Genomic DNA, 21,522 nt, shown 5'->3' with positions numbered 1-21,522 from the left:
ACACTTTGCAAAATCTAGTATGCCATTTGTCATAGTTCTCTAAATACTATGGCGAGAGAAATCACCACAAGTGAAAATTAAGAGACTATTGTGGATATTATGAGGCCATGTTAATATAAATTCCTGATACATTCTACCCTTGCCTGTTTTTAATCTAAATGTAATCTAGCACTTTATGAAAAGAAACGTATTTAAAGGGGCATAAAAGTTACTCGTGTAAGAAGAAAAAAATCTGTACCTCTAAAAGAAGTCAAAGGCACTCATGAAGTTACTGCAATAAAAACGCAGCTTGGCCAGCCAAGTTACGACGCATTCCTCAACATCACATTCGGTCTCGCGGCTCAACTGAAGACCTGAAGGATCTTTTGATCTACTTACCAAATTAATTTCCCTGAAAGAAATCTTTAAACAATTATTTCATATGGACCTACGAAAGTGTGTTATGTTTTATTAGGGATGCAACAGCTTAAAAATACGTGGCCCAACCAAGGCAGCGTTAGGCTGTTTGCCGAACTGTAAAATTACCATATATAGAATGTAAGATTTGAACTGATATGGAAAAACTCAGTAACATAACCATCTAATTAAAAAAAAAAAACTTGCCGATGAAACAAAATATACTTTATTTCAATTATACTAGCACAAGGCGGCCCCGGAGGCCACGGAAGGCCACGGAAGGCCATGGAGTGGCACAGGGAACGCTGAGCACCAGCAGCTAAAGCACACACCGGCGGGCCGGGACTGCGCTCAGCACACGAGCCCCTGCCGCATCTGTATGATCTGGAGTAAGGCCGCCTGCACATCTTCGTCCATGTGACCCTTGAGGAAAAGAAGAAAGGCAGACGTACTTCATGTCATCTTCATTTACACAAGAATTCTAAAGACCAAGGCTTCAAAACAGGGCCTAAGTGGCTGCGATTCACCAATGCTAAAGCCTCATCATTGCCACGATATTCTAAAGGACTTACTGGAAAGGAGGGCAGAGCTGTGTGATGGAAAGAAAGAAAGTCAGCTTACATGTAGTACAGACCAGCTGCTCTCAACACTTACTATCAGAAGATGGACGGACAAACTCTTTTTCAATAATGGCTCAGATAATAGGAGCAACGTGAGTTATAGTTGAGCAAAGTCAATTACAAGTTAATTTTTTTCCTGCTCCTGCTGAGAAATGTTTTTTGTTAATTAGAAAAGTAATTAATGAAAAAGACCCCATACTTATATTCTTATCCTAAGTAGGATAGCATGTATGATTTTGCAACTTGCCCTGTCACCTAATGTCGCCGAGTCTTTCCCCAGCTGTCTGACAGCCATTGATGGTGCTGCCCACCTTTACGAGCAGACTCCTAGAGAAGAAACTGCCCAGGCTCAACTGCTAATTTTGCTAAGCACTACAAAACTTCCCTCTACAGGTATTGTCCCAATTTACACTCCCACCAACAGGGTATATATGCCGATTTCTCAGACACCTTGGCCAACACTAAGACGGTCATCTTGTTTAATACTAGCCAATCCCATAGGTGGAAAATGGTACCTCCTTGTTTATTTGCATTTCCCCGTTACTGAGGAGGCTGAGATCTTTTTATATGAATGTTAGCCATTTATATTTAGGAAGAAACACTGAACTTAAAAAGATGGCAAGAGGTTGATTAAATGCGAGTCAATATGGTAGGCTTACAACACCCTCTTCCCCTTTTTCTTTGCTTGAACACTTGAATAGGTTTCAGCATAACGCTTCCTATTAATATAAAAAGTTATGCTTCCAAAATCTGTTTCTATAACAGCAGGATGTTTAAATTTCAAACATTAGCCATAGTTGACTAAACTGAATTTCTTAGTTAACTTTACGATGCCAGAAGGCAAGCCTATTTCAGATGCCAGTTGCTTTTGTTATGTTTCATTAGGAGTCAGTAGAATTTCAACTTGCGGAAGTATACATCAGACAAAGTTGAAGGCTCTGCCGTGTCTTTCGGCGAGAGCATGCTCCTCCTCCTCTGGCCAATATCAGACCTGAATGAGTGTCTCATCCTTTCGAACTTCTCTACCATTTCCCTCCTAAAGTTCCCATTCTGCTGTCCATCAACTATCTTCTCTAACAACTGCAATATATAGGTGACCCTTGAACAACAGGAGTTCAAACCATGGGTCCACACAGACACAGAGTTTTTTTTTATTAATACCATATGGTACTATACATGTATTTTCTCTTATGATTTTAATAACATAAGCTGACTTTATTGTAAGAATACAGCACATAATAAATATATAACAAATATAACATACCAAATGTGTTAATCGACTAGTTATTATATATTATTATTATTATATATTATATTATATTATTATATTACTGGTGAGGCTTCCAGTCAACAATAGACTATTAGTAGTCGAGTTTTTGGGGAAATCAAAAGTTATACGCAGATGCAGATTTTTCGACCATGCAGGGTCAGCACCCCTGCCTCTCACTATTCAAGGGGTCAACTGTACTTTCAAATCCTGGCTCGTCTTCTAGCTCCTCAAAGGAAAGTAGCCAATCATACCATTCATTCTTTTCCATTTGTTTCCCACTCATCTCCTATAGAAAAGGAAGGCTTTTTGATTTTAAGAATTTGACACTGTGGGTGCGCCTGGGTGGCACAGCGGTTAAGTGTCTGCCTTCGGCTCAGGGCGTGATCCCGGCGTTACGGGATCAAGCCCCACATCAGGCTCCTCTGCTGGGAGCCTGCTTCTTCCTCTCCCACTCCCCCTGCTTGTGTTCCCTCTCTCACTGGCTGTCTCTATCTCTGTCGAATAAATAAAATCTTAAAAAAAAAAAAAAGAATTTGACACTGTGAAGTTTCTTCCTTTTTATTATTTTAGCTAGTTCCTTTTATTAAAAATGACCTTCTTGGATGCTTTCTCTCATCTCAATACCTTTAAAAAAAACCAAAAAACAAAAAACAGTGTGGGCTGACACTTCCAATCCTAAACAAGTCCTATTATATCTCACCTGCCATTCTAACATTGTCTCTTTTAATCCATCTTCCTGAAAAATCTATCCTGAGAATTGTGGAGATGCTGATCATAGGGTTTCTACAGAGCATTAAGTATGGTATTTTCATATGCTAAACATTTTCTTCGTGTGATTTTTCTAAAAAAAGCTTTCTCATTATACCCCCAAAGAAGGGAATTCTTGATCTTATGCTTCATTGAGTTTAAGCCTCAATAAATAAATATTATTGATAATCTCCCAACCGAACCAATTTTTTTTTCTTACATTCTTACAATTTTCTGCACACCTTGTCATTTTTGCACTTTTATAGTATTTCCTACATTTCAAAGAAATACTCCTGAGAAACAGTGAAGTCCTTTCCACTCTTTTTAGCTGACAGCCAGGTATGGATGTCAAGGCATTATCTCCAGCTAGCAGTACCATTAACATGGGCTGCCATCGTTATGTTGCCAAACCGTCTAGAAAATGAGTGACAAGCAGATGGAGAGAACACTAAATTTAAGATGTTGTGTTACCATAGAGCTTTGTAAATTTCTCTGGGAGATACACAAGCCATGATTAAAAGAAACACAATTATTTTTAAATAAGCATATGGGATACAACTACTTTACACATCAATGACTTTCACATAAATTTACTTGAAAATAAAAAATGGTCTTCTCTAAAATGGGGATTAAGAAGTGCAGCTGTGTTGAGCACCAGGTGATGTATGGAAGTGTTGAATCACCGTATTGTACGTCTGAAACTAATACAGTTCTGTATGTTAAATATACTGGAATTTTTAAAAAATAAAATTGAAAGTATCTTTGAAGGAAAATAAAAAGAGTAAACTGAAATCTTTTCCAAAGGAGGAAGAGTTTTTGGGGTTTTTTGTTTTTGTTTTTTTTACCTGTGCAGCACTAAGAAGATGTGTCCGATAAATTGCAATCACCTCTTGGTGCTGTCTGTCGGCGTCCTAGAAATGTGGAAAGGTGGACAGATCAGAGTATCAGCATTGCCGTTTTCAAACACATGGAGGCCTGTGGCAACGCCACCTTCAGGCTTGATGCTACACAACGGTACTGTGCTCCCGCCACACCTTGTAACAAACCACCTTGGACCCACCCCATGCAACACTTCATAGCACAACAGTAGTATAAACGTCCCTCTCAATGTGTGGGAACATGCCTAGTGAAAGCAATGGCACTTGTCCTGGGTACCATGAGATTACTGCCTTCGTTCACGTCTAATGCCACGAGATCATCCAGACACTTACCGACGTCTACTTTGGATTATTGCAAAAGCTTCCTATCTTGTCTCCCTGCCTCTAGATTTTATTTCCTCTCATACTTCTGAGATTAAGATAGCTCTTTGCTCATATCACTTTTGGCTCAGAAACCTTGGGAGAAACTTCATTCCATATAAAAGAGAATCCAAACTCATCCGCTTGCTTCTTAACAGGTTTGGCAGTTCCGCCACAAATACAGCTCCTACAACCAGCCCGGCTGATCAGCTTCTCACGGCCCCATGGGTATCTGCCTCTTGCATTCCACCTCCACCCTTTCCTTCCTACGATTTCCCTTGCCTGGAAGATTCTCTGTGTTCCATTCACCTACCAAAACATCATCTACCCTACAGGGTCAGGCCAAGGTGTTCCCTTCCTCTTTAACTAGCTCCCACCACCACACTAGTGATCCTTCCTTCCTGTGAATTCATAATCACTTAGAATCTGGGATCGTATTCTCAATTCTATATTTGATATTTTTGGTCTTATTATTTACTTTTCGTGGATCTGGATTTTGCCTAACTACCCAGAACTCCCTGGGACAAAAACTTTGTACTCTCTTGATCCCTGACAGTGTTTAGCACAGTGTCATGAACATAATAAATAATAAACCAGTATTTCCAATTATTGAAGGGACTACCATATCCTTTTGATAAGATCCAAATCAATAATTTGTCATCATTAATTTGTAGGCCAGGGGTATTAATAAAATGAACCCTTAAAAAACAGCTTTCTTCTATTCAAAATCAACTCCTAACCAATTCCTATAAAATCGGAAATTATTAGCAACAATTTACATTTGAGTAGGATATGTTTTCTTTAGCATTTCCATGCCCGTTATGTTACCTCATCTGATTAAAAAAGCAAACAAATAAGTAATCAGTTCTCATTAGCCTACTTTACAGATAAAGAGGCCAAGGATTAAGAGGAATGTCCCATGTAACTCGCTTTTAAGTGGCAGAGTGTAGAACTGGGCTCCCGTCTTCAGTTTCCCAATCCAGTTGCTTTAACATAGAAAGGAGATACATATACGCATATAGGATACCTATATATGGATATATTTATTTCCAGATGTTTTCTTTTAATATATAGGTATAAAGCCAGAGGGATGCCTACCTTTATTTGTAAGTATAAAGTATAAAATACTGTATTAAACGAAAACCTCCTTTAGTTGAGTAGACCAATATTTTAGTGAATGTGCTGCAGTTACGAAGATACCAGATTTGGAGTCAGCCAGTCCCAGGATTAAATTCCAGCTGCATGTCGCTAGGCATCAGGGATTTTCATCTTTGTTTCCTTAAGAGTTAAGCGGGGGAATAAAACCTTGTAGGGCCGTGATGAAGATCAAGGTCAAAGGACGTGAAGCATTCAGGATTGTGCCTGGCGTAGCGAAGGCACCGAATACACCGCTAGTACAAGGAACTTGGAGCAAACGCGATTACCCTCCTGGACCTGAGCACAGCGACACATTAATGTGATTTCTAAATACACGTTCGCCCACTACCGTGAACCCGCACACAGGGGCACGCCGGCCTCCGGGTGCGGGGTACTCACAGCCAGCTGCCGCTGCAGGGACTTCACTTGCTGCTGCAGGCTGTCGATCAGCGGGCTCTGCCTCCTGCTGGGACCCCCGCTCGGCACCGTGAGCTGTGAAAGGCCACTGAGTGCCTGCTTCAGTCTTTCCACGTCATTAAGCAGTTCTGTTATCTTATAAAGAGAGAAAAAAGGAATGGGAAAACCCTCTATTATTCCCTTACTAGATTCTAACGAACACCTTCACACAAAAATCACTCCTTGAGGCATACAACTTATCTTTACAGACCAGAAAATTGACGTGCGAATATCGTCAAGATTTTTATCAACAGTATATGCAATATATAAGTTCTTTCATCAAATTCCTCCCGGTAAATTCCTTACAAAAGCATTACCAAATTGAGAATAAACGTATATCCTAAGATTTGAGTGTGACCTCAGTCTCTTTAGTCTTAGATGATATTTAAGTACTTATGAAAGTCTACAGATTACCTTCTAGGTCGTTTGAAGCATAGGAACTTATGGGGCATTGCCTCCAACAAAGTTTGAAAGGACAGCATGGCGCGTGGAAGTCTAGCATTAACTTATGTGCCTGGTTCGTGTCAAGAATATATGATTTTAGACTACTTTGTCTTTAAAAGGGAAAAATAATCAGGAGGCTGTTCGGACTAGTGGAGAGAGCAAAAGCTTTGTTTAAAATCATCCTGATCCGTTATTTATTATGTGAGGTTGGTTAATCTCCTTTCTTTTTCTGAGCTTTAGTTCCTCTATCAGTGAAAGGGCTAAGCTCTTTCGTAGTTAAGAAAATCAAATGCAATTATAAATGTATGCCTGGTATGTAGTATATGTTCAATAAGCGGCAACAATTTTAAGTAGTTATTAATAACTTGCCATTATAATTACACTCTATTATGTTCGTAACCACCTTCTGAGTAAGTGGAGGGCATTTAAATTCTGGGCCGTATGAGCAGATGGGTCATGTTATTAGCACTTGCACTTCTCCACTGAGGAGGGCTAGGAACGTGTCTGCTCTTAGAACTCCCCCGAACTGACCAGAGCACGTGGCATATAAAACGCATTCAAGAATTATTTATTGAACTGATAAAAATACACCCAACCTTCCTGACTTCTCGTCTTCATAGTACACACTTTATGCCAACTATCAGTTTCAAAAATATTGTTGGGCGCCTAGTCTGTAAATTATATCATGAGAATGAATGAAAAGAAAAGGTAAGTTACAAACCTGAGCTTACTGGCTGGTTGAGCAGCTCAGCCACACGACTCTGAGACAGCCATCTAGACATTTGAAATGGATGGCGGCACTAACGGAGACATGCATTTTGGGAGAGGAACAGTTTCCTGGAGGCTAGATTGGACAGTGAAGGCTTCGGGAAGGAGGATACGTGTTGAAGCGGGCATGAAGGAACATACAGGACTTAACTCGGAAGGCAGGAGGGGGAGGGCATTCTGGGTGAGGAGACCAGTCTGTGGAAAGATATGAGGACACAGTGTGCAAGGAATTGGGGGGGCTTGGTTACTGGTATGGGTGAGCGCCAAGACCAAGTCTAGGATGCTCCCCCGTGTCCTTCGTTTCCTGCAGCCCCAAAACGGCTTTCTTTCTCCTCTCTCTCATCACCCTTCCGGTACCCTAAAACCCACTGGACTGACCATTCACTTATGAGGCAAGTGAACGTTGAGTCTCCCCATCTTTCCTCAATTCTTGGCTATACCAGTTGAGGAAACCGAAGGAGAAAGGCTTTTGTTTGTAGGACTTTCTTTTTTTTTTTTCAATCCTGAATTTCTTTGCCCACCGGCAGTCTAACTGCAAAGGTGGCATTTAGTGGTCACATAGTCAATGCTTCTGTAGCCCTGTCCTGTGGGAGGCTGTGGTAAAGGGCCCTGTCCACTCCGGCAGCCCTGCTCTGGGGCTTCCAACGGCAAACCATGCAGACTGCTCGGTGCCTACCTTATTATCTTTCGCTTCAATTTGTTTGGCGGACTCCTGTATTCTCTTCTGTAACTCTGTGATTGTTGTTAAGGACTTATCACACCGCTCCTGCTGATCCTTGATTTCTTGCTCTATGCTGAAATGCAGTAATTCCTTCTCGTCCTTGGCAGACAGGTGCTTCTTTTGGGCATGCAGCACCTCCTCACAGGCTTCTTCATACTTTCTATTCAGATTGGCCAGCTTTTCATTTAGGTTGGAAATCTGGCCCTCCAAATCACTTTTTGTTGCTTTATATTTAGACAAATCGACTACTTCTCTCGTCTCTAGTTTTTTTAATGCTTGTTTTGTGTTCTGAACTTCAGACTGGAGTTTGGAGACCTCTTCGGTTTTGTTCTGGCTTTCTTCTTCCTTTTCCCTCAGGCTGGCCTTTATGATGCCCACTTCCTTCTCGAATGCTTCCTTAATCCGCAAATGCTCTGCCAGGGGCACCGAAGAGTTCTTTTGGTTCTCCAACTTCTGATGCAGTTTAGCCACTGTCTGCTGCTCTTTCTCATAACACTTCTGCTTATTCTTCAGTTCTTCCTTCAGATGCTCAATAGTGCCATTAAGAGATTTTTTCAGGGCCTCGACCTGTTCCAATGGGACATGCTGCTTTTGCAGAAGGGTCTGGGCTGCAAGAAGCTCAGAAGTCCGTCTGGCATTTTCGTCAACCAGCTTCTCCTTCTCGGTCTTCACCTCCGTGTATTTCTCTAACAGGTCTTTCAACTGTTTGTTTAGCTCCTCTGCTTTCCTGTTTAGTGCTCTCTCCGTGTCATGAGAGTTCTCAAGGAGAACATTCTTATCCTTCAAATCCTTCTGAAGAGTGCAAATCTCCTTCTTCAACTTGTCATTCTCTTGCTTGCACTGCTTGGCCTCTTCCTCCCTGACTTGGTATTTTTGTGTCTGCTCTGATAACTGTTCTTTTAGTTCTTTCTCTGTTGCTTTAAATTTTCTCTCACACTCTTCGAAGCTGATGATTGGAGCATATTTGAGCTTAATGCATTCCTGTATCGTGTCAAGTTCCTTCTTCTGGGCTTCAATCTCGGCATGCAGTGTCACAATCTCCTCCTGGCCCTTTTTGTAGTTAGCCAGAATTTCCGCACTGTTATCCTGTACCCTCTTCATGTTCTGGTTTATGGTACTCATCTTCTCCTCGTGCTCTCGGAGGCTGATGTACTCAGCTTTCATTTGGCTCTGAGTGTTTTCCAGGTTTCTCCTGAGGATTTCATTCTCAGCTTTTGTTTTTACAAATTCCTGATTAAGATCTTCGAATTTTTTCTTCGCATCTAGTAATTCTCTGTTGGCCTTATCCAGTGTGCCACTCAATGCGGTTTTTACCTCCTCGTGGGTTTTAGCCGGCACATACTGGGTACTCAGGGTCTTTTTCAAGTTAGTGTTTTCAGACACGAGTGCATTTATTCTCTCTCGGTCTTCACCGCACTTCTTATTCAGTTCAGACAGCTGTCGTTTGAGGTCAGCGACGCTGGATTTCAGAGCCATGACCTCTTTTTGGTGTTTCTCAGGAGGCACGAACACAGTTTCCAGGCGGCTAACGTTCTTACTTAAACTGTCATTTTCCATCATCAGTTTCTCCATTTCCAGCTTCTTGTCTGCGTATTTTTGTGTTACATCTAAAAGCTGTTTCTTCAGCCCATCGACAGTGACGTCATGTGACTTTTTCATCTCTTCGCTGACTTGAAGAGGAACATAATGACTTTTCATTTCACTTGTTAAGTCCTGTACTTGCTGGTTGAGGAGCTTATTATCCAGATAAACCTTTTCCACGTCCCTCTGCAACGTCTGATTTTTTGACGTCAGTTCGGTGACCTTCTTCATGAGTTCCCCTGCTCTCTGCTCCAGTCTGCTCTTGAGCTGCTCGTGTTCCTCTGGCTTGACGTGCTGAGCAAGCTTGGCCTTACAATTCTCAAGCTCTCTCTTTAACTGTCTGATTTCACCAAGTGATTTTTCATACTCTCTTTCCGTCTCTCCTATTTTTTTCACCTTCTCGTTTACTTCACTCGATAATAAGCTCTTCAGGCTTTCAAATTTTTCTGTCGGAACTGAAAGGGCCAGCTTTGCTAAGAGTTCTTTTACCTGGCCTTCCGCCTCGGCGACCCTCCTTCCCTTCTTGTCTCGCTCCGTTTCACACGTACTGAGTTCCTTCTGCAATCGCTTATTCTCTTCCACCAGCTTGCCTTCGTCCCTCCTAAACTGTTCTACTAACAGTTCGTTTTGTTTGATTTGGTTTCGCAATTTTCCCACTTCTGCTGACACGCCCTCGTATTTCGCTTTCATGTCCTTCAACTGGTCCTTCAGCTCCTCCGTTAGCCTGTGGCTCCCTGTGGCTGCTTCGCTTGTCAGGTGCTCTTTAAGGGCAAGAAAGTGTGTCTGCATTTGTTTTACTTTACCTTCGGACTCATACATTCTCTTCTGCACATCTTTCAGTGCGTCTTCTAACTGCTTTATCTGCTCGTCCGAATCCTCCTTGATGCGTTCACATTCTAGCGCTAAGGCTTTGCACTCGGCCACCTTGTGCGCCAGCTCGTTCTGGAGCTTGAGGCGGTCTTGTTTCGCGGATTCGCAGAAAGTTCTCATGGCTTCTAACTCTTTCTTTAAAATGTCACTTTCGGAATATGAGGTTTGATTGGTTAACGACAGCTCCAGTGGTCTTAACACGGACCTGCTCTGCATGTGGGCTGGCACCCCTGGGGAAGTACACTGAAAAGGGAAACAAAAAAGGTACTCATCACAAAAGCCTAAAGAAGACGTTGGCTTATCTGCTAAACTTATAAAGTTCCCACATCATCAGCAATCAAGGGGTTTTCAGACTAGCATATTAGAAAACTACAGTAGTGATTTTTGAGGCTAGAAAAGCCATTCTGGGTATGATTCCCTTCACATGTTCTCAAGCAGTGATGCTTAGAGAGTCTGTTCACTTTACGTGTATTTCTGGCAGAACAAAGAAAGAAAATAGATGTGGCCTCTGAGGACTACTTCTTCTTCCTTTCCCCATTCACAGTAACTACCCACAAGTGATATCAACTTTATCAAAACACATTTATTATTTCTATGCTTTATGGCATATTATGTGCTTAGAACTTCCAATTCCAAAGAAAGTCATCGGAACACTTAAATCAAAACAAGTGCTGCAATTTTAAATCTGCAAATTATTTCACAGAATGATACATTAAGTAATTCTAATAAGATATATAATTTCTGAATATCCTCGTTAACTCCAATGTAATGTTCTTAAAACTATAAAAATACCACCAAAATAAACAGCTAGTATGAGTTGTCAAGAGAATATTAGTTAAAACTCACAAAGATGAAACAAGTTTTCTTCTCTCAAGTAGGATGAACTAGAACTTAGAATATGATCTAAGTACAAAATTTGATTGACAACTTACTCCCTTCACTAAGTGTTGACACAAAAAAGAAGTATAATTAACCTTCTCATGAAATAGTTCATAAACAGAACATATAATCATGAAAGATTAAATGTGATTATTTTATTTTTTCCCATACAGCCTATTAGAGTAAGGGCTCTTTACAGCTACTAACTCATTGATAAAAGCCATGTGCTGTGCACACATTCCGCTATTTTAATAGGCGGGTTTTACTGTTGTTCAGTTAAATCTATACTGCCTTCCTCAGGATCAAGAAGAAGAAAATTAAAAACATAGAATAATTTCCCAGCCTCACTCTGCTTCTAAATTACCTTTCAATTTACCAGTGATCTTTAGACTAAAACTGCGATAATTTACCAATTATTTACTCATCTTTACAATGTTCATACTTGTTTTATTACAAATATTTATCTAATCTTAAATACTTTTCAGATAATATCCATTTCCTCAACTTAGAATCTTGTAAGTTTCCAGCTTGAAGTGATTTTTTAAAAAAAGATTTTATTTATTTATTTGACAGAGAGAAAGAGAGAGAGCACAAGCAGGGGGAACGGCAGGCAGGCTCCCCTCAGAGCAGGGAGCCCAACACAGGGCTTGATCCCAGGACCCTGGGATCATAACCTGAGAGCTGAAGGCAGATGTTTAACCAACTGAGCCATCCAGGCACCCCTCCAGTTAAAGTGATCTTAAGACATCACGAAGACTAACTCATTCTGCCTATAAATGACAGAATGTAAAAAAGCCTTTAAAAGCCCAAATATGTATCACTTCAGTCCATGGGAGGTGCTAAAAATGCAAACTTGTATCTATTGGAAAGTAAAGGTCAGAAGCAGATGAACAAGTAAATCGGCCAACACTACCTCTTGGAAGCTTTCCTTATTTTGAGGTGAATTTCCAACACATAGAATATGTATTTGAATACAAGGAAAAATACATTTCAAAGCCAAAAAAATTACTTCTGAATTATTCGTAACCTGTCTTCCCCTCTATATGGGCAAATATGAAGAGCTGACCAAATGCTGTTAATAAATACAGGCTTACTCTCAAAGACAATGAACTTGTAATTCAAATCTCTAATTTAAGCTACTGTCATCGAAAACACTCTAGAGGGCACCAGAAACAGTAATATCTGCTTTCATTAAACTCAGAATACCAACAACTTTTCTTTGATAATGAAAACCTTATTCAATGTATATGTACTTATCACTGTTTTCCTCTTTTTTAAAAAGGCACGAATATTTTTAATAAATATTTTTTAATTAAAAAACAGAATTACCTGTGAATCTGCCATGTACGTTTGACCCTGTTTGAGAAGCATATCTTCTTTTCCTACATAAATCCAAATTAATGATATCTTAACTTAAATACCCATACCAAAGTAGGCTAAGAATTGATTTGGTGTTACTATCTCTCCTCTATTTTTCAAACAGAAGAATGAGTTACGACATAAAATTATCCTTGTTCTAAAATATCCCTGTCTTTCCTTATTATTTCTATAGACGTCAGGGAAGTATCTATATTCTTCTGAATAGATACTAAGTTGGTTTTTAGAAATATATAAGATGGTTAGACTACATAAGCTACATGATTATTATAAAATATGTATCTTACAATCAGTCAAAATAAAAGTGGTGTTCTTTATAATTTATGGGATAAATATTACTATTGTACTTAGCTCGAGGATAATTTAATACTTACAGGAAGCAAAAAATGGATTTTCTAGAGGAATTATTTAGAATTAGCAAACAATCCATAAAAGTTAATATTAATTACAGTCTTAAGATAACTAAGACATAAGTATCTATGTAACTTCAAATTTTAAACTGCCTCCCAGCATTGAGACTATATCCAAAGATTTCTCCAAATCAAAAAACCATGTTATGTTTCTTTTCATAAAAAACAAGCTCCAAATCTCACAAGATAAATGCCGACTAATCAACAAGGCAAGTTTGGTAGCTCATATAAGATACAACTTAGAAATACAGGTGCCTAGGGAATATCAGAGCCTCGGCATTGCCAGATTTTAGGTTAGAGGCTACAGTAGTATCTTCACTTCCTCCTGTGTCGTGTGTTCAGGTATAACACAGAAGTAGTTGAAGCCGAGCGGCAAGAATGTCATATACAGTTAGACAAAATAACTAGGTATAAACATTCTTCCGTGTTTGAACTGGGTGAACGGTAATGATAACCTATGCTTTTGTACTTCCGGTTACTGATATGACTTCCTGATCCTAAATGATCGCTCTGAAATCAGAAGCATAAATATATGACGAATATTGCTTCATTTTGTTAAATTCTGTATCTATTTTGATCCAATCATTAAAGCCACATTTGCAACATTCCTTGTTTCTCCTGAGTATGATTCTACTTGAAACCACAGAAAGACACCGCACTAGCGACAATTAGAGAGACCAGTTGGGAATAAACTACTTCACTAAACATTTTAATAAAAGCAGCCAAGCGTTTCAAGGAAAAACTTTACTGCTCAAAAGAAAAAAAAAAAAAAAAGTGAGCCCCACATGAACTGAAACAACATTCGATGCACATTCTTTGCTGCTTCTTTACCTCAAAAGGAAGAAAACGTCTTCCCTATCAAATGCAATCCCTATTAAAACACCAACAGCATTGTTCACAGAATAGAACCAATAATAGTACGATTTGAATGGAACCACAAAGAGCCCAAATAGCCCAAGCAATCTTGAAAAAGAAGAACAAAGCTGGATGTATCACAATCCCAGATTTCAAGGTACACTACAAAGCTGTAGTAATCAAAACGGTACAGTAATGGCAGAAAAAAAGACACAGACATCAATAGAACAGAACAGAGAGCCCAGAAATAAGCCCATGCTTATACAGTCAATTAATTTATGACGAAGGAGGCAAGAGTATACAATGGAGAAAAGACAGTTTCTCTTCAACAAATCATGTTGGGAAAACTGGACAGATAAATGCAAAAGAATGAAACTGGACCACTTTCTTACACTATACACAAAAATAAACTCAGAATGGATCAAAGACCTAAACCTGACATGTGAAACTGTAAAACTGGTAGAAAAAAATAGGCCATAATCTCTTTTGACATTGGCCATAGAAATACTTTTCTAGATAGGTCTCTTCTGGCAAAGGAAACAAAAGCAAAAATAAATTGCTGGAACCACATCAAAATAAAAATCCTTTGCACAACAAAGGAAACCATATAAAGGCCACCTAGTGAATGGGAAAAGCTATCTGTAAATCACATATCTGATAAGGAATTAATATCCAAAATATAGGAAGAACTTACACACACTCCTAAAAAATAATCCAATTAAAAAATAGGCAGAGGACCTGAACAGACATTTCTCCAAAGAAGACATACAGATGGCCAATAAACTCATGAAAAGACACTCAACATCACCAATCATCACGGAAATGCAATTGAAATCACAATGAGATACCACTTCACACCTGTTATAATGGCTAGTATGAAAAAGACAAGAAAAAACAAGTGTTGGCAAGAATGTGGAGAAAAAGGAACCCTGTGCACTGCTGGTACGAATGTAAATTGGTGCATCCAATGTAGAAAACCGTATGGAGGTTCCTTTTTTTTTTTTTTTTAAAGATTTTATTTATTTATTCGACAGAGATAGAGACAGCCAGCGAGAGAGGGAACACAAGCAGGGGGAGTGGGAGAGGAAGAAGCAGGCTCATAGTGGAGGAGCCTGATGTGGGGCTCGATCCCACAACGCCGGGATCATGCCCTGAGTCGAAGGCAGACGCTTAACTGCTGTGCCACCCAGGCGCCCCAGTATGGAGGTTCCTTGAAAAATTAATAGAAATACCATATGACCCAGTAACTCCACTACAGGGCAATTTTCTCGAAGTAAACAAAAACACTAATTCAAAAAGATAATATGCACCCCTATGTTTATAGCAGCATGATTTATAATAGCCAAGATATGGGAGCAACCCAAGCGTCCATCCATAGATGAACGGACAAAGAAGATGTGGTGAACGTACACTCACGCTGGCCATAAGAAAGGATGAGATCTTACCATTTGCAAAACATGGCTGGACCTCAAGGATATAATGCTAAGTGAAGTGACTCAGACAGAGAAAGACAAATACTATATGATTTCACTCATATGTGAAATCCCAAAACAAAACAAATGAACACACAAACAAAAAGCAGAAACAGACCCATAAATCCAAAGAATCATTTTATGGAGGAGAGGAGGTAGGAGAATGGGCAAAACAGATGAAGAAGAGTGGGAGACACAGGCTTCTAGTTACGGAATGACTGTCGTGGGGATAAAAGGTAGAGTATAAGGAATACAGTCAGTGGTACTGTGATAACACTGTATGGTGACGGGGGAGCTACACTTACGGTGAGCACGGCATAACAGATAGAGTTGTCAAATTCCCATGGAGTATGCCTGGAACTAATGTCACATTGTATGTCAAATATTTTCAATTTTTAAAAGAAGATGTGCAGATGTAGTTGTTTGTGTATATGCGCTAACATATACATAACATATACATGTACTAACATATACATAACATGTACTAACATATACATAACATAACATGTTTGTGTATTAGTACTAACAGCTACGTGTCAAACTCACGGAGGTGACCACAATAAAAATGGTCCACAGTTCTGTAACTGAATGAATTCCACCTCCACTAATCCGTAGTTCCCCCAGGGTACAGAAAATGTCTGTAAACTTGGTTAAGGTCTTCGTTCTATGTAATATTTAATACTAGAGTTTGCAATAGCTGCTAAATGGGCTTCTACATGTATGGGTTGGGGGAGGCCTACACACAGAAGGAGTTCATAAAACTTAGTTTGGGTGTATTACCTTTACTTGATTACTCAAATAAAAATGGACAGATGAGTTGTGACATAAGATTAGCTTCATTCTAAAGTACATTTTCCCCCATATTTTTCCTATAAACAAAAGGGAACCGCCTACATATTATATATTACACATAATGCAGCATTTCTTTTTTTTTTTTTTTTTTTTTTTTTTTTTTTTTAAAGATTTTATTTATTTGACAGAGATAGAGACAGCCAGTGAGAGAGGAAACACAAGCAGGGGGAGTGGGAGAGGAAGAAGCAGGCTCATAGTGGAGGAGCCTGATGTGGGGCTCGATCCCAGGGATCCGGGATCACGCCCTGAGCCGAAGGCAGACGCTCAACCGCTGTGCCACCCAGGCGCCCCTATAATGCAGCATTTCTGTTGGCAGTTTATGAGGAATTTTTAGCATGTGAGATGACACAGTAGTAGGTACTCAATATTTATAAATAATGCATTCTTAGTTTTTAATGGCTGCTTTCATCAATATTGGGCCACCTGTAAAGTACACCCTCTAATTTTCTTCTTGAAAGTAAAAAACTCATTTCTAGTATAAAAATCCATCCAAATGAATACATATCGACTAGAGAAAATGTCTTCGTTAGACTACGGGAAGAAAGCTACAAAACAATATTCCCGCGTGTTGAATGGGTATGCACACAAGCTATGCACAAAGGAAGTGGTGAAAGGAGATCAGTCAGGGGCTAAGAGGGCTGGCATTATGGGTGTGCTTATTTTCTGCCTTTAGTTTAACTACGTTTCCTCAGGTTCCTAAAATAAATGTGTTGTTTTTATAAGAAAAAACGCGTTAGGGGCGCCTGGGTAGCGCAGTCTTTAAGCGTCTGCCTTCGGCTCAGGGCGTGATCCCGGTGTTCTGGGATCGAGCCCCACATTGGGCTCCTCCGCTGGGAGCCTGCTTCTTCCTCTCCCACTCCCCCTGCTTGTGTTCCCTCTCTCGCTGGCTGTCTCTCTCTATCAAATAAATAAATAATCTTTAAAAAAAAAAGAAAAAGAAAAAAACGCGTTATTTTTCTACAATATATTATAGCCTCATTGAAAGTTATGGACTTGGCTCCAAGTTTGTCGAAAGCTACGGAAAAACATGTTATTCCTAAGATGTGAGAGTCCACTCTTAGAAGAAAAGTAATACATAAATACTACCCAATTACAGGTTCCGACTGTGATGGATATTTCAAAAATCCCATATACACATCTGTATTTTCTCATTCGAGCTATTCTGAGCATAGAACCAGTCAGACCGCCTGGGTTCAAGTTCTGGCTCTGCCACTTCCTATTTATAGAGCCGCTCCGGGTAGACTGCTCTGTGCCTCAGTCTCCTCACTTACAGAGTGGAGGTAAGAGTAGGACCCACCACACAGAGTTGATGTGCTGATGAAGTGCGTGTATAGTACAGGCCTGTTTCTTGGCACGTGGGCAGTGCTACAAAATGTTAGCTATTACTGGTTTCACTACGAACCTTAAAAACAAACACCTTCAAGTGTGAAAGACAGAAGCCACTCTACTCGTTCATTACTTTATAAGCCTGTATTTCTGCATAAGCTTCAGAATTCAGTCATATCAGCCCAAACATGCATCCAGGCGTAACTCACCGCAGTGAAGTATAAGACTGTGAAGTATACGGTGCAGCAAATGTCTGCATATGTACATCTCGAGTCACCACAACCCAGATCAAGACAGACAACATTCCCAGCACCCTCAGAAGCTTCTTCATGCCCCTGGTCGGTAACCCCTCACCAAAGGGTGGCCTCTACTCTGACCTCGATCCCCACAGATTAGTCATGTCTGATTCCGAATTTTGTAAAAGGGAAATCATGCAATATAGACTCTGTGTCTGATTTCTTTCACGCAACATTACATCTGTGAGATTCCTCCCATGTCTTTACGTTCCTTCACAGCTGAGCGTGTTTTTCATCTCCAAAGAAAAGAATTGCTTTTGTTACGTGCTTTGGAGTTATAGTCCCCAGGAAAGATAAAAGATCCACACTGAATCAGCCACCTTATTCAATGGCACCAGTGATGAACCACATTGATAAAATACATATGATGGCCTTGCAAAACAAACGTCTGCAGGTGAAAGTCAAGACAGTGATTACCGGCTGGGCTGGAAGTGTGGGTTGTGACAGGAAACAAGTGTCAGGAGGCTTCCAGGTACTGGGGAAGCTCTATTCCTTGACCTTGGTGTGTCTGACTTGTGAAAATTCTTCAATGTACACACTTTAACATGTGCACTTTATAATACACTGTATTTCAATAAAAACTTTCTAAAAAATACCATGACTTTGGAAAAACTAAGAGCTAACGGGCCCAACCAAAGCTGAGTATATGAACGGAGCCTTACTGACACACTACTCCCAACCAAGTGTTGTAATTAATGCATATTAATGCGTAGATACACAACACCCTTTCTGAGATAATCCTGGAAATACACTATTCATTTATGACACTTTGTTCTTTTCACCATCATAAACATTGCAAATTTACTGGTACGAGTGTGAAGTTTTGTAAAGGTAAAGACGGACAAAGAGGAAAGCCGAGGAAGAGAAATGGGTATGGAAGAGAATGCTAGGCCCACGTGGGTCAGTTTCAGTGGTCTCGTTTAACCTTTGCAACCGCTCTGTGGAAAAAAGGACGATCACCCCAATTCTGCAAAAGCGGCAGCAAGCTCAGAGGCTACATAAACTGCCGAGATCACACAATAAAGAAGAAAGCGCTCCTTCAAATTCAAGTCTGACCCCAAGCTCCTTACCACTGCCCATTATATGTTATATGAAATAACTTATTGAAGCTTTCTATACCTCAAAATATTTAAATCTATTTTTCAGAGTCTCAATAGTTCTTAGGCTTTCTTCGTGTTGCTTTTCTTTAGCCGCCAAAAGGGACTTCAGCTTTTCTTTCTGAAATGGAAAGGAATAAATACAGAGCAAAATCACTCCGTGCTTGCAACCGGGTTAAAAACGTGTTTCAGAAAACACGTGAATTAAAATGACTTCGATTTTTTTAGTATTTTTAACTACTAGTAGAGTTGAAAATTTCTACAAATATACTAATAAAATATATAATATATACAAACAATTCTATGAAAAATTCTCATTTCTGTCATTTGTTTCAAATCTTATTATTTTCAGACATTTTATTTACAATGTTTAGAATTTAATATCTTTTCGTTAAAAGTTTCACAGAAAATGAGGCATTCAGAGGCAATAACAACAAAATGCTTATGATAACCCATGCTACTGTACTTAAACTGTATTTTTATAGTCACATATAGGTCTTGTTTCTCCCTTTAAGCAATAACCAGGAATCGAATCCTCGTCCCCATCTCAACTCGGGACTCAAACCTCAACTGCAATATCATATTCAATTTACGTAACATTTTAGAGCTTTAAAGTACAATTTATCATCCTACCTCACTTTCCAGATCGTCAGCAACCATTACTTCCTAAATTTAAAAAGAAGAAGAAATGTATTTTCATTATTCAAAGCGGATTTTTTAAAGGCATGAGCTCAGTGAATATCTTTGTAAAAGGCTGGCACGTATCTTTAAGAATGGGAACAAGGATGTAAGGAGAAAATGTCTCTGGATGACTAATTCTGTGGTCTGGGCTGTCACTCATTCTTCTCACTCACCAGGTTCAGAAGCACTTGGATTCTTCTGAGAACCCATCCATTATCAACTCCTACCTACTCCTCTTCCTCACATCTTTCATCTACTCCTTTCTCTCCAATCCCACAGCCCCAACTATACAGTTCAGCGCTTTGCTATTACCATACACCCACAGTATTCTCTGTTCTTACATGTGACACTGAAAGTTTCATGTGAAGATCCCAGGAAGATAGGACTTTCCTCAAGGACAATGACCTGGTTGTATCTACTTTGGCATCTAGCACCATGACTTGATGTGGCAGGTGATCATTAACTATTGTTATCAATGATGATTACTGGTAGTAAAACATTTTTTAATTTTTTTATATTATGTAGATTATTTACCTCATTCAGTTGTAGTTGTAAACCATTGACTTTATCCAGTAATATTCTCTGTTCTTGCTGAATTTTTCTCAACCTCTCTTTCAAATCTTCATTTTCAATCTCCAGATCCTTAAATAGTAAAGGTAACAAGTGCCAGACCAGCCTTAAAAGAGCAATTCTTACGGAAGAAATTTTTAAAAGCAGTTTGCTATCATGTACAGATATAGACATATATAAAACAGCGTTAAGTCCAAAGACACAATAGTTTCAATGACATTTCAATGACTTAAAATTTATAGATCAAAAATAATAAAAGGCATACTCGTTTCATTGTGCTTTGCTTTGTTATGCTTCGCAAATACTGTGTTTTTTACAAATTGAAGGTTTGCAGCAACCCTGCATCGAGCCAGTCTATCGGCACCATTTCTCCACCAGCATTCACTTATTTTGTGTCTCTGAGAGTTCCATTTGGTAACTATCACAATACTTGAAACTTTTTTTTATTATTATTCTATTTGTTATGGTGATCTGCGGTCAGTGATCCTTGATGACTCTACTGTAATTGTCTTGGGGCACCATGAAGTGCGCCCATCTAAGATGGCAAACTTAACCAGTAAGTGCTGGGTGCTCTACCCACTGGGCTCTACCCACTGGGCGTTCCCCCATCCCTCTCCCTCTCCTCAGGCCCCCCTATTCCCTGAGACACAACAGCACTGAAATCAGACCAATTACAAACTCTACAATAGCCTCTAAGTGTTCAAGGGAAAGGAAGAGTCACACATCTCTCACCTTAAATCGAAAGCTAAAAATGATTAAGCTTAGTGAAGAAGGCAGGTCAGAAGCAAAAAAAAAAAAGCCAAGAGCTAGGCCTCTTGTACCAGACAGCCAAGTTGTGAATGCAAAGGAAAAGTTCTTGAAGGAAATTAGAAGTGCTACTCCAGTGATCGCATGAATGATAAGAAAGCAAAACAGACTTATGGCTGATATGGAGAAAGTTTAAGTGGTCTAGATAGAAGATCAAACCAACCACGACCACGACATTCCCTTAAGCCAAAGCCTAATCCACAGCAAGGCCCTAACTCTCTTCTATGAATTCTACGAGGGCTGCTAACACAACATCCATTCTGCAGCCCGTGGATTAAGAAGTAATTTCAACTTTCAAGGCTAATTATTTAAGAAATACATTTTATATGGCCGCCTTGATGGAGATTCTTCTGATGGATCTGAGCAAAGGAAATTGGAAATCTTCTGGAAATGATTCACCATTCTAGATGCCATTAAGAACATCTGTGATTAATGGGACGAGGTCAAAATACCAACATTAATAAGAGTTTGGAGGAAGTGCATTCCAACCCTCATGGATGACTCTGAGAGGTTCAAGGCTTCAGTGGAGGAAGTTAACCACAGATGTGGTGGGAACAGCAAGAGATCTGGAATTAGCAGTGGAGCCTGCAGATGGGGCTGAATTGCTGCGATCTCATGATAAAACTAATGACTGAGGAGTTGCTTTTTATGG

At 39.7% G+C, this 21,522-nt stretch overlaps 1 protein-coding gene across 2 annotated transcripts in view; it reads right to left on the bottom strand.

The window, feature by feature from the left end:
• Positions 1-599: 599 nt before the first annotated feature.
• The window catches only part of UACA (uveal autoantigen with coiled-coil domains and ankyrin repeats), a 92,126-nt gene continuing 71,203 nt past the window's right edge, over positions 600-21,522 (bottom strand). For both annotated transcript variants that reach the window (XM_045810809.2, XM_045810807.2), the window contains exons 11-17: positions 20,028-20,135; positions 19,446-19,478; positions 18,835-18,933; positions 7,753-10,491; positions 5,808-5,960; positions 3,879-3,944; positions 600-819 (exon numbers count right to left, since the gene is read on the bottom strand). In XM_045810809.2, the coding sequence (XP_045666765.2) occupies positions 748-819; positions 3,879-3,944; positions 5,808-5,960; positions 7,753-10,491; positions 18,835-18,933; positions 19,446-19,478; positions 20,028-20,135 (3,270 nt within the window). In that variant the 3' untranslated portion in view covers positions 600-747. The remainder of the gene's footprint in view (positions 820-3,878; positions 3,945-5,807; positions 5,961-7,752; positions 10,492-18,834; positions 18,934-19,445; positions 19,479-20,027; positions 20,136-21,522) is intronic.

The sequence above is a fragment of the Ursus americanus genome, chromosome 28 (genome assembly GCF_024610735.1).
Source record: "Ursus americanus isolate L20-20 chromosome 28, mUrsAme1.1.p, whole genome shotgun sequence".
Taxonomy (NCBI): Eukaryota; Metazoa; Chordata; class Mammalia; order Carnivora; family Ursidae; genus Ursus; species Ursus americanus.
Note: the sequence above shows the minus strand (reverse complement) of the source record. Positions and strands in the feature narration are given on the sequence as shown.